The 16,499-nt window shown below is 37.7% G+C and overlaps 1 protein-coding gene across 1 annotated transcript; it reads left to right on the top strand.

Moving 5' to 3' along the window:
* The first annotated feature begins 6,675 nt into the window (after positions 1–6,675).
* On the top strand, positions 6,676–7,446 carry LOC138888411 (uncharacterized). The gene has a single exon (XM_070170269.1). It carries the CDS (start codon positions 6,676–6,678, stop codon positions 7,444–7,446), a length of 771 nt encoding a protein of 256 aa, XP_070026370.1.
* Positions 7,447–16,499: the final 9,053 nt, after the last annotated feature.

Raw genomic sequence — 16,499 nt, 5'->3', positions numbered from 1 at the left:
GTACCCGTAGACATGTAATTTTTGACCTGCCACGTCTTCAAGTTATATTAGCAGTTTCGCATATTTTATATATTTATTTGAGTTATTTGAATTTTTCTAGGATTCTAATATACAAATTTTATTGTTATTTAGTATTTTTTTTAAAAAATCAAAAACACAAAAATAGTTTCAAGTCTATTTAATTTAAGGTTAATTAGTACTTAATGTAGTAATACTATTTTCACCTATTTTTATTTTTTATATAATCTTGAAAAATACCAAAAAATAGTTTCACAATATAATATTATTTATTTCAATTAATTAGAGTTATTATGTATTTTATAATATAGATTTTACATTATTTGTAGAAAAGAATTAAGATTATGGGTTGGAAAGGTTCAATTTCGGATGGCCCAAAACATTGAGCCCGTACTCATTCCCCATTTGACCTAACCTAATTCCTACTCCCAATAAAAGAAGAACCTAATCTCTAATTCCGGAGGCAAAAAAAAAACTTCACCCCTTCTTCAACAAAAAACCCAGTCGTCCCTACACTAAAAAAACCCCAAGAAGAACCTAAATCCCTATTCCTAGACCCCTCTGGCAGCCATCTTGTCACAACCCGGACTTCCTACCCTCGGAAGTCATGATGGCGTCTACTCGTGAAAGCTAGGCAAGCCGAGCGTTATAGATCTTATTACCTTTTTTCTTAACCTTTTAACAATTTTAAATCAACATGCGATCAATAGCGGAATAACAATAATAATAATAATGAAAGAAATGCGGAAGACGAAATCTGATAACTTAACTAAATACTAGTGTAAAAATTCAAAATACAACTCTACCCAGAACTCGTGTCACAATATCAAGGACCATCTATGAATACTACAAACAGTTGTCTGGAAAGAAAGATACAATCTGTCTCTAAAGTAAATGAAAATAGAATATAAAAGATAGAAGGGGACGCCAAGGCCTGCGGACGTCTGCAGGACTACCTCAGGTCTCCGCTGGACTGAAGGCAGCAATCACTCTAAGGTCCAAAAACTTCGGTACTGAGATCTGCACACAGTGTAGAGTGTAGTATCATCACAACCGATCCCATATGCTGGTAAATGTCGAGCCTAACCTCGGCAAAGTAGTGACGAGGCTAGGACGAGATACCAAATAAACATGTGCAGTTAAAGCATATACATCAAGTAATAATAACAGAAACTAGCAGTTAAAGATGGGAAGGGGAACATGCTGCGGGGAATATCAAGTACCAACAAGAACTCAGGAGAAAATCATAAAGAACATCTTAAAGTTCGCATCAATAAGAAGAAGGAAACAGTAACAAATCAATATCAACTTTTATTCATTATTGTTGCTGCGCGCAACCCGATCCAAATCATTTAACACTGTTGCGACGTGCAACCCGATCCAAATCATATATCACTATTGCAGCGTGCAATCCGGCCCCTCATGTTCTCCCTTATTACTCCATGTTATAGCATGCAACCCGATCCCATATAATATTGTTGCGGCATGCAACCCAATCCCAATATACAAATCAACACCAATTACAAAAGAATTCCGACAAGAAAACAATAAGGAAACAACAATATCCCGGCAAGGGAATCAATAATAAGAATAAACACATCCCGACAAGAGAACCAACAATAAGAATTAAATACGTTCCGGCAAGGGAATCAGCTATAACCAATCTTGTACCAATATTTAACTTCACAATGAAACCTCAACTGGAACCAGTACTCAACAATGAACAAATACCATGAGAATAATCAAAATTCTTGCCCAACACGGAGAATCAACAACTTAGGCATTTGTAGTACATATTAAGAAACACAACGATTACAATTTAAGACTCACGGGTATGCTTGACAACGACGTATAGATACTCGTCACCACCTATACATCGTACACTACACTAGCACATAGCAAATAAAGCATAATACTTATTCTCTCAAGCTAAGGTTAGACAAAATACTTACCTCGAACTTCCACGGCCAACTCAACCCTCAAACACCGTTTTTTCTTTAGAATTCGCCTCCAAGTTACTTGTATCTAGCCCAAATTAATTTAACAACATCAATAAATGCTAAAGAATTCATACCCAATGCTTAATTATAGGTTTTCTATCATTTTTCCCAAAAAGTCAAAAATCGACCCCGGGCCCCTTGGTCAAAACTCGAGGTTCGGACCAAAACTCGATCAACCATTCACCCGCAAGCCCAAATATGCAATTAGTTTCGAAATCCGGCCCCATAACGATGTCTAAATTCCAATTATTCAAAAAGCCCTAACACTACACAAATTCCTAATTTCTACCATGAAAACTCTTGATTTTTTTATTAAAAAGTGATGAAAATTATTGGGTAATTGAAAGAATAAAGTTTAGAATTGATTATCAACACTTTGGGGATAAATTTGAGTGAAGAAAATCGCCTCTAGGTCTTGAGAGTTCGAAAATATGAAGAAAATAAGTTCTGCCCGTTTTGAAATCTGTTTTAAAATGACTGGACAGGCCTTCATAGTGTTCACGATGGGCCTGTCGCGTTCACGATAGGTCAGACCTAGATGGCCTTCGCGTTCGCGTAGCTTTAGCTCCTCAAGCCTTCGCGTTCGCGGTCAAGTGGCTGCATTCGCGTAGAACAAAATTCCTTTCCCTCAGTCCTCGGCCAAAAGGCCTTCGCGTTCACGATAGCAGGTCCGCGTTCGCGAAGGATAACACCCCCAAGGCTCCGCGTTCGCGACCTGTGTTTCGCGTTCGCGTAGAAGGAATTATTTTCCTTCAGACTAACTTACCCTTCGCTTTCGCAAGAGTCCCTTCGCGAACGCGAAGAACAAAATATCAGCACACCAGAAACAGTAAACTTGCAATTTTTCCTAAGTGCAAAAACATCTTGTGGCCTATCCAAAACTCACCCGAGCCCTCGGGGCTCCAAACCAAACATGCACACTAACCTAAAAACATCATATGGACTTACTCGTGCGATCAAATTGCCAAATTAACATCTTTAACAACGAATTTAGCATCAAAATCAAAGAAAAATCTCAAGAACTCTTAAGTTCAAATTTTAACAACCGAGGGTTCGATTCACGTCATATCAAGTCCGGTTCTTACCAAACTTTACAGGCTCGATTTAAAATACCATATAAGACCTGTACCGGTATCCGGAACCAAGATACGAGCTCGATACCATCAAATTCAAACACATTTAAATTTCCAAAAACTCTTATAATTCAGTTAAACAATTTTCTTCAAAAATTCATTTCTCGGGCTTGGGACCTCGGAATTCAATTCCGAGCATACGACCAAGTCACATATTTTTCTACGTATCCTCTGAGACCATCAAATCACGGGTTCGGCATTTTCATCAAATTTTCACATAAAAGCGTTTCGGATATACGCCGAATCATGCACGCAAATTGAGGTAGTATAAAAGGAGGCTTTTAATGCCTCAAAATACAGAATTCACTTGTAAATCAAGTGATGATCTTTTGGGTCATCACACGTCTCCTTTGGGAAAATGAGCTTTTCACTCTCATTTCCAAAAAAAGGAAAAACGACAACTCCCACCCAAGAAAATCGACCCCCCCTTTCCCTATTTTCTCTCTGGACCCCACGCTTACAATAGGACCTAAGAAGCTAAGACATCATCCCAATTTCCAAAAAAGAGCCGATTGGAAACGGCAAAGAAAAAAAAGACTCACGTCTGCTTTTTTTGGGAATTTCCACCGTGATAACTTTCGTTAAGTGTTTGGGAATTTTAGTGGGATTTTGTGATAAGGAAGATTGGCATTATGTGGAAGTGGGTTTTGAGTCACTTGTAAAGTTTTTCCATTGATAAGCGTCCGAAGATCAAATTTTGAGGTCGCATTTGGGTTTCGAGTTTTCCGGTGTCGATTCAAAGTTTCGGTTTGTAATTTCGGTATTTCAGTCCAAGGATTATTGCTTTGTTTAGCCAAATTGATTTGTAATTTTCAGCTTTATTCATCAATAAAAGGTCCATTTCTTAATTTTCATTCTCATTTCATTGTGTTATGATAGTTTGGTGCGCGTGTTGATTGATTTGTGATTCTACGTGTTTGAGTAGCATGCCTTAGTTTTCATTTAAATTATTTTAATTAGTTTTTATTTCGATTATGATGTATGTAGTCTTGGTTCTTGAATAAATGCTTTAATTGGGTAGATGGAAAAATTGAAGTTGTTTTCTATCTTGGCAAGGAATAAGAATGGGTCATAAGGTGCGTCTTGAACCATAAGGAATCTGGCCAAGTAACAGATCATGTTAGCTAGCCTATTTGCTCCCCAATAATATCTTGTTCATGAATTTGTCATCACAACAATCTCAAAGATTAGGAAAATAATTAAATGCGCTAGTTGCTTTAGGCGCGATTAATAATAATCATCACGGTTATGGGTACGGTTCCTGTGGCATTGTCGTGATACCCAATCCCTAATTCGGGTGTGCATTTCATGTGATCCGACTATAACTTCGAATAATAATAAAATAAATATGTTGTAAATTGCGGGTACATTTCATGTGACACGGTTTGCAATGTGTACCAAAAACGACAAGTGTACGACAATTGTGACTTGCTCCAGAAAATAATTCTATAAACATTAAAAGCGGTTAGAAAGGTAAAAATGCACGTAGGTTTAAAATGTGTAATTAATCAGATAATTAGGCCAATTATTAATAGTTAAGCGACTGTGCTAAAATCACGGAACCCGGGAATGCCTAACACCTTCTCCCGAGTTAACAGAATTCCTTACCCGAATTTTTGTGTTCGCAAACCATAAATAAGAGTTAATTTCCTCGATTTGGAATTTTAAAATAAATCGGTGACTTGGGGCACCAAAATAATTATCCCAAGTGGCGACTCTGAAAATAAATAAATAATTTCATTTCGATTAATGTTACTTTAATTGGAAAAACTCTATATCCTTCGGGAAAAAGGAGGTGTGACAACTTTGGCGACTCTGCTGGGGAGAAGAACCCAGAACTTCTGGTTCAGGGTTCAAAATTCGAGCTTAGAATAACTGTTATAGTTGGCTTTTATCTATTATCTAATTTTCACATGTTTGAGCCTAATGTGCTAAATGTCGCTTTTTACCGCTTTGATATTGCTTGAACTATATATAAACTGTTACGAAACCTTCTTCTCTCTGATTCTTCTAAATCATCTGGGAAGCGTGCACTTCGTGTGAATTCTTTTCTGTTAGAGTCAATCCCAATTTTAGAATGAGGTACGGATAAGTTGCAAAGCCGCTGAAGCTTCTGTATTCCCGGTACGCTGCCCCCCCCCCCCCGGCTCGAGTTGTTCGCTCGGGTAAGCCAGGTCTAGAGCCATACACCTATATTTTAAACCTAGGATAACATAGCCTAATGTCGGATCCCTAGTAAGAACGTTTATTTGCATCACGTGCATTTGACTTTGGGGACTCAACACAGGGGTTGGGTCCGTCTAGGACAGGTGTACCCAAATTAAAAGACCATCTTGATGCATCTTACGTGCTACTTGCGTATCTCTTTTTTTCGACTTGCATATTGAATGGCTTCCAGAATAGGGAAAGAAAATGAAAAAAAAGGAAAAAAAATGAAAAAAAAGAGAGTGAGAGGTAGGTATTTGAAATATCTTGAAACTCTGCCGAAATTTTGAAGAAAAAAAAGAGTAATGTCATTTCAAAATAAGTCACATTTTCCTCTTGCGTCAAAACTGACCGAACTACGCGGGTTTGATTCTCACCGGATGTGAGATACGTAGGCAAATCTCATCGGTTCCGGCCCCAATTTTTAAAAATCCAAAAATATTTTCCTTTGCTTCCTCGTTTAGAAAATTCTTTCTTTGAGACTATAATTTTTAAAAAAATTCAAAAATATTTTCCATTACTTGTTTCTTTAGAAAGTTTTTCTTTTAGACCCCAATTTTTAAAAAAAATACAAAAAAAAATTCTTCTCAAAATCCAAAAATATTTTCATTCTTCTTTCAAAAATTGAAAAGAAAATTCAAGATTCAAAAATATTTTCTTTTTTCTTTAGAAGCATTTCTTTCATAAACTCAAAATAAAATTCCAAAAATATTTCTTTTCTTCTTTAGAAGTTTTTGTTTTTCGAAATTCCAAAAAAAAGTCGAAATTCAAAAAATATTTTCTTTCTTGTTTAGAAGTCTTTCTTTTCAAAAATTTTAAAAAACAAACGTACAAAAAAAAACAAAATCCAAAAATATTTTGTTTCTTCTTTTTAAGTCTTTCTTTCGAAATTCCAAAAAAAAAGAAGTCAAAATTCAAAAAATATTTTCTTTCTTCTTTAGAAGTCTTTCTTTTTAATTTTTTTTTTAAAAAAACAAACAAACAAATCAAAATCCAAAAATATTTTGTTTCTTCTTTTTAAGTCTTCCTTTCGAAAAAAGTCCAAAATCCATAAAAAAAAAGAGTTAGTTTATTTACTTTATTTCTAATCTTTTCGAACTACGCAAGATCTGATTCATGTTCCCACATAATACGTAGGCAATCCACATCAAGTTCGATCAAATGATTTTGAAAAAAAAAAGAAAAGGAGAAAAAAAAAGAGGAAGAATGATAATACCAAGGACCGACTGAGTCCATTTTAACATGTTTTTGTTTTGAATTGTGAAGAAAGTTGAGGTGGTCGGTTTGTGGTAAGCTGGAAACACAAGATTCAAAGGAAAATGCCATTGACAACTGACATCGAAGCTGTTGCAAGCAGTCAAGAGACTCAGGGTCAGAAAGTTCAACAAGATTCTACTGTGGTTGAGGAAAATAGAATACTGAAACAGCAAATGACCGAAATGTGTCAAGCATGGGCCAATGGTCAAAGACCGCCCTTTTCTATTCATGATTTCTCAGAGTTCACACCCATCTCGACTACTTCCATTCCGATCTCATTGTCTGATCAATCCTATCCACCTAGGTTCAGTCCTTATCCCAACTGTGCAACTACAGTTGGAACTTCTGTTGCATGCTCTCAAAGTTTGCCATTGACAACCAATCAGACAACCACTAATGTTATGCCTGTTTTCACCATCCCACAGCCGACGGTGGTGCAGAGGAAAAGTCACGAGTCACAATTTTCTACCCAGCAAGAGCAGTACCACTCTCTTGAATACCACTCGTACTTGTTTGATGCAATCATTGAGAAGTCTGCCCGAAAGATGGCACATGAAGAAATGACCCAAAGACTGAAAAGCTTAGAACAACAGTTGAAAAACATGCAGGGGTTGGCAGGTCAGAAGAGTATTGCCTTCAAGGATCTATGTATGTTCCCCAATGTTCGTTTGCTACTTGGTTTCAAGATCCTCAAATTTGAAAGGTATGATGGACATGGAGACCTCATAGCCCACCTGAAAAGGTATTGCAATCAGCTAAGAGGTGCAAGAAGAAATGAAGAATTGCTAATAGCTTATTTTGGTGAAAGCCTTACGGGTGTAGCCTCCGAATAGTTTACGGATCAAGACGCATCTTGCTGGTATGTCTGGGATGACATGGCCCAGGCCTTTGTCAAACAGCTTCAATATAACATCGGCATCACCCCGGACCGTAATTACCTTTCAAACCTAAAGAAGAAACCAACTGAAAGTTTCAGGGAATATGCCATTAAATGGGGAGAACAAACAGCTAGAGTTAAGCCACCCATGGATGACCACGAGCTAATCGATGTCTTCCTTCAGCATTAAGAGCCAGACTACTTTTAAAACATGATATCCGCAGTTGGCAAATCCTTCTCGGAAGCAATCAAAATGGGGGAAATGGTTGAGAATGGCCTTAAGATAGGCAGAATTATAAGTCAAGCATTTATCAAAGCCGCAACTCAGGTTGTCCAGATTGAATCTGATAGTTTTAGTGACACGAATAAGAAGGATGAAGAAACCATGATGACAACAAGGTCAAGAAGAGGTCCTAGGAGAATATCTCGAAGGTATGAGCAACTGCGTCTAGTTTCCGATGATTCCCCTGAGCACTACTACCTACCTCAGAATCCACAATACTCTATTGATCCACCATAGTATGTTGTCCAGCCACCAAGACACCCCAAAAGGCGAGCACCAACATCCCAAAATCTCCACCAGCCTCCACAAAATTTTCAAGTGCCCTATAACCCACATCCAAACTAGGGGTATAGAGGGTAACAAAGATTGAAAGATAATTTTACACCAATAGGAAAGTCCTATGCAAGCTTATTTGAGAAGTTAAAGCATTATGACATGATTGCACCCATTCCTCCAAATCATGTGGACCCATGTGCAAGAAGCTTTGACCCTTCTAAAAGGTGTGAATACCATTCCAATGCCCAGAGGCACAATGTTGAAAGTTGTCCGGATTTGAAAAGAGAAATAGAAAGGATGATCCAGGAATAACTGATTGTGATCCAAGACAGTGACACCCAAAATATAGTGCAGAATCCTTTACCTGCACATGATGATGCACACTTTGTGGGGATGATGCGTGGTGACAGGGAGTATGAGAATCCTCTTGGGAACTTGCTGACTAAAGTTAATGATTTTGAAATTAGAGAAGGCTCTACTGATTTCGATCAGCAAATTTGTGGCTAAATGTCAAACCTAGCAATTGAAAAGTCATTCCCTACTCACTAGGAAGGAATCTTGGTAACTTGTTTTGATGTTTTTTCTATTATCTGGGTTATTTCAGGGTTGTCATCCAGATTTTATTTGTTTTATTGAGTCAAACCCTTCTATCTCTCTATTCTGTTTGTGTGAGTCTTGTCTGCCTGTTTTGTTCATTATCTGGGTTATTTTAGGGTTGTGACTCAAATTTTAAGTTGTTTGTCTTGTTGTTTACTCAATAAAATACAGTTTCTCCTTTTGTGTCATTCCATGCTTAGTTCTTTTCCGGTTAGTTTTAGTGATATGACATGCATGCAAAAATTTTGGCCAGATCTTAGAAAATTGATTTAATCTTGAATTGGACAACAAGAACAAGACATTTTTAAGAATGAATAAAGAGTTGAAATACTTGGGAACAAAATTCGAGTAAAATTCACCTTCAAATCATTGTAAGGATCAGGTTTGAGGATGTTTAATCAATTGAAGTTTGTTGAAAAGTTTGACATTAATGGATAGAAAGTGTCTTGTCACCATGACACACCAAGAAGATAAACATGTTCGTCAATGTTGTGATCACGAAAAGATACTATGTTTGGCGTTCTCGAGGCTGGGAGGCCCTTTTTTTGCTATCCAAACACTTTATACCCTTTGTTACCCCTTTTGAGCCTGTGTTATTTTCTTTGACCACCCTCTTTTGGAATCAGGTTTAGAGTTTAAAAGTCCAATAAAAAATGAAAATGAAAAAAATGATGGAAAAAAAGAAGAAGAAGTCCATGCCCCAAGAGTACAAACTGGGGCAACTCTTAAAAAGTTCAAGTAAAAAAAGGAAGAAGAAAGAATAATCAAAGGTCCATTCCCCCAGAAAATAAAAGTTGGGGAACCATGTTTTGAAAAAATAAGAAGTAAAGAAGAAAAGGGAAAAAACAAAAAGAAAAAGAAAAAAAAATGAAACAGAAAGAAAGATGAAAAATAGTTAGGTCAGATGTTTAAACTACGTTCGACCTAATTCCTTAAAAAAATGATACGTAGGCAGCCTCACGGTTCGGTCCAACCAAATAAGAATTCAAAAAAAAAAGAAAAAAAAATCCAAAAATCCCCAGTATCTAAAATTGGGGCATGAGTTCGTTTAGTTTGAAAGAGTCGATTCCAAGAGTTGTACGTCTACAACCCCTCATTTTGAGTCTACTTTGGGCCTTCATGCCGTCCTTTTTTTCCAACCCTATCCAAGAACCTTCCAAATAAAGACCTTCTGATCGGCCTCCAAGAATGCCAAGAAAAGCATGAATGAGCAAGGATTGTCACACGCCATAGAATAATGTCAAGTTGCTCACAAAAGGGAGAGTAAAAGAAAAAAAATGAGAGAGTCTTACTGGTAAAAACCCTCAAGGCACTGTAAGGCGACGGTAAGCAGAGATGAATAAATGAGAGAGACTTAAGGATTTATGAAAAGTCTTCCCCCCGAAAGACTCTTGGCATCCTACTTGACGCAAACAAAGATAACTTGTGATTCTCTCTGACAGACAAATTGCTCAAAAAGCAGGAAGTCATTTAAGATATCAGAAAAGGTCATCCTAAGAAAAGATCTCCAGTTGGGATAAGGCTGATTGAGCAACAAATACAAAAAGTACTGAGTGTGAAACAATCAGGGTTAATACAGAACAAAAGTCTCTTGAAACCAACCTAAGCTGATTGAGCAAAAGCCAAGCTGCCCAAGACTTAAGGCCACAAACCGACCACCACTTTTAAAACTGACAAAATTTTCTTTGTTTGAAACAGGAACAAAGTAGTGCAAGGAATGTGGTACAAAAAAAAAAGAAGAGAAGAGTCGACAAAGGGAAGTTTCTCAAATCTTTGCCTTTTTCTATCTTGCTCGTGTGCATAAATTTTGCCATTTGGTCGTCACATTTTGCCTCATAGGATAAAAAGTCCTAGTCTGATTGATTTTTCTCCCAATAGAAATCTTGGTGAATCTTTCTCCTAAGATCACAAAAAAGGGACCTAGTCTGATAAATTTTCTCCTAGGATCAAAATCTTAGTCTGATGAATTTTTCTCCTAAGATAGAAGACCTAGTCTGATGAACTTTCTCCTAGGATAAACGTCTTAGTCTGATGAATCTTTCTCCTAAGATAAGAAAACCTAGTGTCATGAGGCGTGGATGGCACCCGGTGCTGTAGTGGCCCGAGTGAACCACTCTGTAACTTATTCATTCCTTTTTTAACTATCATGGGTCAATATGGCCACAACTCGTAATGTACAATTGTAAGTGGGCAAATGTTATATCAATGAACCATAGTTCATAAAATATGAATACATATGAGTCGTCAAGGCCTCTGACATACTATACATAATAAACCTGTACCTACAAAGCCTCTAAGATTATTTGATATAAAATGGGATAGGGTACTGGCCTACCCATAAGTCTGTAGCAAAACTCCGACACGATGACTCATAGACTCGGCTGCACTCCGAATGAGGTGGAGTCTTACCGATCCTTCGCTGAATACGAATCTTGTCTACTATGAGGGTTCATCAAACTGATTGTCTATACCTGCAGGCATGAATGCAGCGTCCCCAACAAAAGGACGTCAGTACGAATAATGTACTGAGTATGTAAAGCGTGCAAATAAATATATAAAGAGCATGGAAGAAATATGGAGTAAAGGACTCAACTTGTATGTCTGGATAACTTTGTAAATCATGAAATACTTATAGTGTCATGCATATGCATATGAATGTCATCTCGTGCATAGGTACATGTGTTCATAACATCATCAAGCCTCTGAGGTCATCCCATCATCTCATCTCGGCCACTATGGGCAAAATCATCAACGTATACCAGCTGATCAAGTGGTGGTGCGTATATAATGCCGTAACATATATATATATATATATATATATATATATATATATATATATATATATATGAATATATATGTATATATATACGCGTATATAATGTCATCTGGTCATGGGTCAATGTACATGTAAATGTATGCAATGTATGAGAAGTACGTTAATAAAACCTCTCGAAACGTCATAAGACCATTATGCCTCTAATTAATATCATGAAACAAACTTTATCAACTTACGTATTTTTTGAGACCTATGAAAAGATGATAGAATAATAAGACCTATGGAAAATCAAGAATATAAGAATCTCTAGCATTTCTACAAATAAAGTCATTTAGGAAAGTTGTGCCATTTGTTCGTTTCGTTTGTATCGTATGGATCATGCCAAAAAAAAGAAGGGATAGCCTTAACATACCTGAGCCGATTATCTATCAGAATCAACCTCTCTACCCTATGGGAGTACACTACCCTCTGAATTTCTTGAATTTAGCTTGTCCAAAGTGTTCCCAGTAAAACTAGAAACGTGAATAAAACCTTCCAGCCCCGTGTTGTTAGCTTTCAAGAATTATCCACTTAAAAGATAGTGTGATAAATTAGATGCCATCCCTATGTAGGAATTTGATAGATATGGGAATGCAAACCAATCAATAAGTAGAAATATGTTTAAGTGTGTCACAACCCAAAAATCCCTCTGAAGGAGTCGTGATGGCACCTAGTCTCTAAAATAGGTAAGCCTAACATTAACTGAGATAATATTTATATTTGCTAACTTTAATTTAAATAACTCTTAACAATTTACAATTCCCTAAACCGGTGGTACAAGTCACAAGCCTTTCTAAGAGTATTTATAAGAACAAATACATCACTGCTCCAAAACAAAAGGAACAAATGGAAATAAGTACAAATGAAGGTGACTCCGAGGCCTGCGAACGCTGTAGCAGGTTTACCTTGAGTCTCCACCGCAACGATCCGCACATCTACTACCGATCAAATACCTAGATCTGTACACAAAAATGTACAGAAGTATAGCATGAGCACACTGTAAGCACGTGATTTTTGACCTTCCCCGGGAATTTTTACGTTCTTAGGCTTAAATATCTAATTTAGGACTAGTATAGCTATTTTAACTATTTTTACTTTATTTCGTTGCAAAAAAAGAAAATCACAAAAAATATATAATTTTAGTTTATGTATCTCTCATAAACTTGAAAAATACAAAAAAAAAATTTTGTATTTTATATAAATTCGAAAATTACAAAAAAATATATAGTTCTATTAATGTTTGCAGTCATTATAATTTTGAAAAGTACAAAAAAATATTACTTCATATTTTTGTCTTTATTAAAAAAAACGAAAATTACAAAAAAATAGTTTTATTAATACTCTATAGTCGTTTTAATTTTGGAAAAATACAAAAATATTACTTTATATTTTATCTTTATATAAAAAACGAAAATTACAAAAAATAGTTTTATTAATATTTTGTAGTTATTTTAAATCTTGAAAAATATTAAGAAAATAATATAGTTTTGTTTTAAATAATTAGTCTTATTTTAGTAGCTATTTTGCTTACATAGGACTATTTAAGCAACGTGTTCCTATTTCTCGGGTCCGGGCAAAAGAATAATATTCGGGTCCAAACTACCCGGTTTTAGGCCTAATTTCGGACCTAACCCATAATAAACCGGGTCCAGGACACATGGGGAACCCCACCACGCGTGGGGGACATAAACCTTGAACCCCACCACGCGTGGGGCTCATTTTTCTGGGCAAAACCCAGTACAAAACACGGACAAGGGCCAAAAGGCAAAAAAAAAAGGGGGGGGGGGAAACGAACGAAAAAAGGATTTTGGAAAATTTTAAAAAGCAAAAAACTACTGTTCCTCTTTCTTCTTCAAACGAAGAAAGAAAGGAAACCTACTGGGAAAAAGAGAAAAACTAACGACGCCGGCACCCCCCACGCACCCGCCACCACCATTGTTGCCGTTGCGAGCTCCCTCACGTCTGCAACCAGTCCATCACCTTCCCCGGCTTCTTCTTCCCTACCCCGGAAAAACTAGAAAAACGGACGACCAAAAACCCTACCTCCCCGCGTCCAAACCCAACACCAAACGAACGCCATAACCACCACCCCCCACGTCCAAAGTCACCATCAACGACGCCTAGCTCCATCACACCCGTCGCAACCCAAAACCAGTCGCGACGCCACTCCCTCACGTCCGAACGACCATCGCTTCCATCCTCCATTAAATCCGGCGAGTACTGCTGCTTCGCCTTCATCGTCAAACCTTCAGCTCCCAAACACCACCTTCAACCAACCCACCTGCTCGTCGAACCCCCTCCTCCTCACGTCCAGCAAAAACACCAACTCCCTCACCTTCCCCATCGCCCCGACGACCCACTGCTGCTGCCCAGCTTGCAGTCCCCAGTCCAGCATCCAAACGACCCCTTTTGCTTCATATTCGCGTATCAGTCTGTTGCGTCGAAGAACGGAAATACAGCAGCAACCAACATTTCGTGCGTTGGCGGTCTTGGCCGAGGTTTCAGTCTCCATTGAGGTCGTCGTTGTTCGTCGAGGTCCGGAACGTCGAGGTCATTCCGAGTTTTCGTTGTTGTACCTCGTTCAGTGAAGTCCAGCTTGAGTCCCGTCGGGGTCTTGTTTCGTTCTAGGATTGTCGAGGTTCGAAGGTTGGTGTTCTTCGTCCCTTGTTTCATTTTGTTCGTTTCGCATGTTATGATTCAAGGCAAATGAGAGTATTTGATATTGATGAATGTCGACAATGAAATCTTGTTGTTTTGTTAAAAAAAAATGTTTATTTTTATGGATAGTTACTGCGTGTTTAAAGTGAATGTGAGAATGTATGAGCGGTTTGCGAGTCATCTTGGTTGAATCGTTTTTTTTTTTATTTTTTTACCATGGATATTATTATTTATTAGAATCGTTGTTTTCATTCAATCTCAGATGACGTCATCGGTAGAAAATTTTAATTATTTTTAGGCTTGCCTTTAATAAAAATGAGACGAGCCTCGAAAAAACGCACAAGCTGCGGGGCCCTCTAAGTGTATATATTAAATACTTAGATTCCGGGACGGGTCGTTTAGCAAATTTCACGGCCCTCCCCAAAAATAATAATGCGCTAGTTGCTTTAGGCGCGCCTTTAATAATTTAATTTTCTTAAACTCGGGTGCGCATTTCATGCGACCCAAATCCAAATTCTAAAACATCAAATAAAATATGTTTCGGATTGTGGGTGCATTTCATGTGACACAGTCCAAAGATATGTTTTAAGCGATGTTCACATTTCTTAATAATAATAATTAATAAAGCGGTTAAAAGATAAAATTTGCACATGGTTCATAATTGTATTAAAAATCAGATAAATAAGCCGAATATAACAGTTGAGCGACCGTGCTAGAACCACGGAACTCGGGAATGCCTAACACCTTCTCCCGGGTTAACAGAATTCCTTATCCGGATTTCTGGTACGCAGACTGTAATATAGAGTCATTCTTTTCCTCGATTCGGGATTAAAATTGGTGACTTGGGACACCCTAAATCTCCCAAGTGGCGACTCTGAAATAATTAAACCAATCCCGTTTCGATTGTCCTTTAATTGGAAAAAACTCCCCCTGCGCCCCCTCGGGCGCGGAAAAAGGAGGTGTGACACACACCACGGCGGTGCCCAGTAAGTATTAAGACTAACCTCGGTGGGGTAGCGACGAGGAACAGTCCAGACACCTACTGGTCAAATAAATTGAACAAGATTTGATAATAAACTATCAACCTAGAAATGACATAGTAATATTAACAACAGGGAAAGTGTCACGACCCAAAACTCAGACCTGGTCATGATGGCGCCTCTCGTGAAGACAAGTCCAGCCGACACAACACCCATTTTAACCCTTCAATCATTAAGAGTCATTTTAAGCCTTTAATTTAACAAATGTTTCATAATATAAGTCTGAATGAATGCGAAAATAACATACAAGCCCGACATCTGGGTGTTACTAGTCATGAGCATCTACCAAGGTCTGAATACAACAAAACAGTCTAAAAATGTACTAAGTACAGTAATAAAAATGAGAGGAAGGAAGCAGTGCTGCGAACGTCGTGCAACGACCTTGCTAACTCTGATGACTCCGCATCTGAGCAGTCAACACCCGCTATCGGGTTCCGAAATACCTGAATCTGCACACGAGGTACATGAATTAATGTGAGTACTCCAATCCAGTAAGTAATAAGAGTAAATAAAGACTGGGCAGTAGGAAACGATGAATCCACATTATGATAAACTCAGTAAGCACAACAAGCTTTCAAATCAGAATACGAGTAAATCGTCTCATTTAAAATCCAACTTTTGGTAAAAAAATCATTTGAAGATGCTTTCCAACAGTTTCAATAGAGATTCAATACAATTTATAATTAAAGAGATGAAAATCATAATCAGTCCCTCGAGCAAAACATAGTTCGTATACAGCCCCTCGGGCAAAACAGGAATCATAAACACATCATAACATAAAATATCTCAGTAGAAAAAATAAAGCCAAATCAATGATTAAATTTCGAACATCTCATAAAAACTCCAGCTTAAATGAAAGTTGTTTAAAAGTATTTGTTCAACATTTTCAGCAGAGGTTCAGTATAAAGAGGAGTGGTAACAACAATTTCATAAAAACAAGCCCCTCGGGCAAAGTATCACTCATATATGTATACAGCCCCTCGGGCAAGCCTCTTAGTTACTAGATGCTCAACTCTCATCAATCAACGGTCACACTCAGTACTTACACTCAATAAGTACCATATAGTAATCGCTGCGGCGCGCAGCCCGATCCAGATATCGCTACAACATGCAGCCCGATCCATTTATCTCATCCACAGTGCTCATTAGGGGTCTGCAGACTCCAGAGGGGCTCCTACAGCCCAAGCGCTATATAGCTGCGGCGCGCAGCCCGATCCAATATATATATATATCGCTGCGGCGTGAAGCCCAATCCATATAAGTATCGCTACGGCGTGAAGCCCAATCGATATAAGTATCGCTGCGGCGTGCAACCCGATCCATAATTCATACATATATAA

The sequence above is a fragment of the Nicotiana sylvestris genome, chromosome 3 (assembly GCF_000393655.2).
Source record: "Nicotiana sylvestris chromosome 3, ASM39365v2, whole genome shotgun sequence".
NCBI classification, from domain to species: domain Eukaryota; kingdom Viridiplantae; phylum Streptophyta; class Magnoliopsida; order Solanales; family Solanaceae; genus Nicotiana; species Nicotiana sylvestris.
The sequence above is the reverse complement of the archived record's forward strand: the minus strand, read 5'-3'. Positions and strand labels throughout refer to the sequence as shown.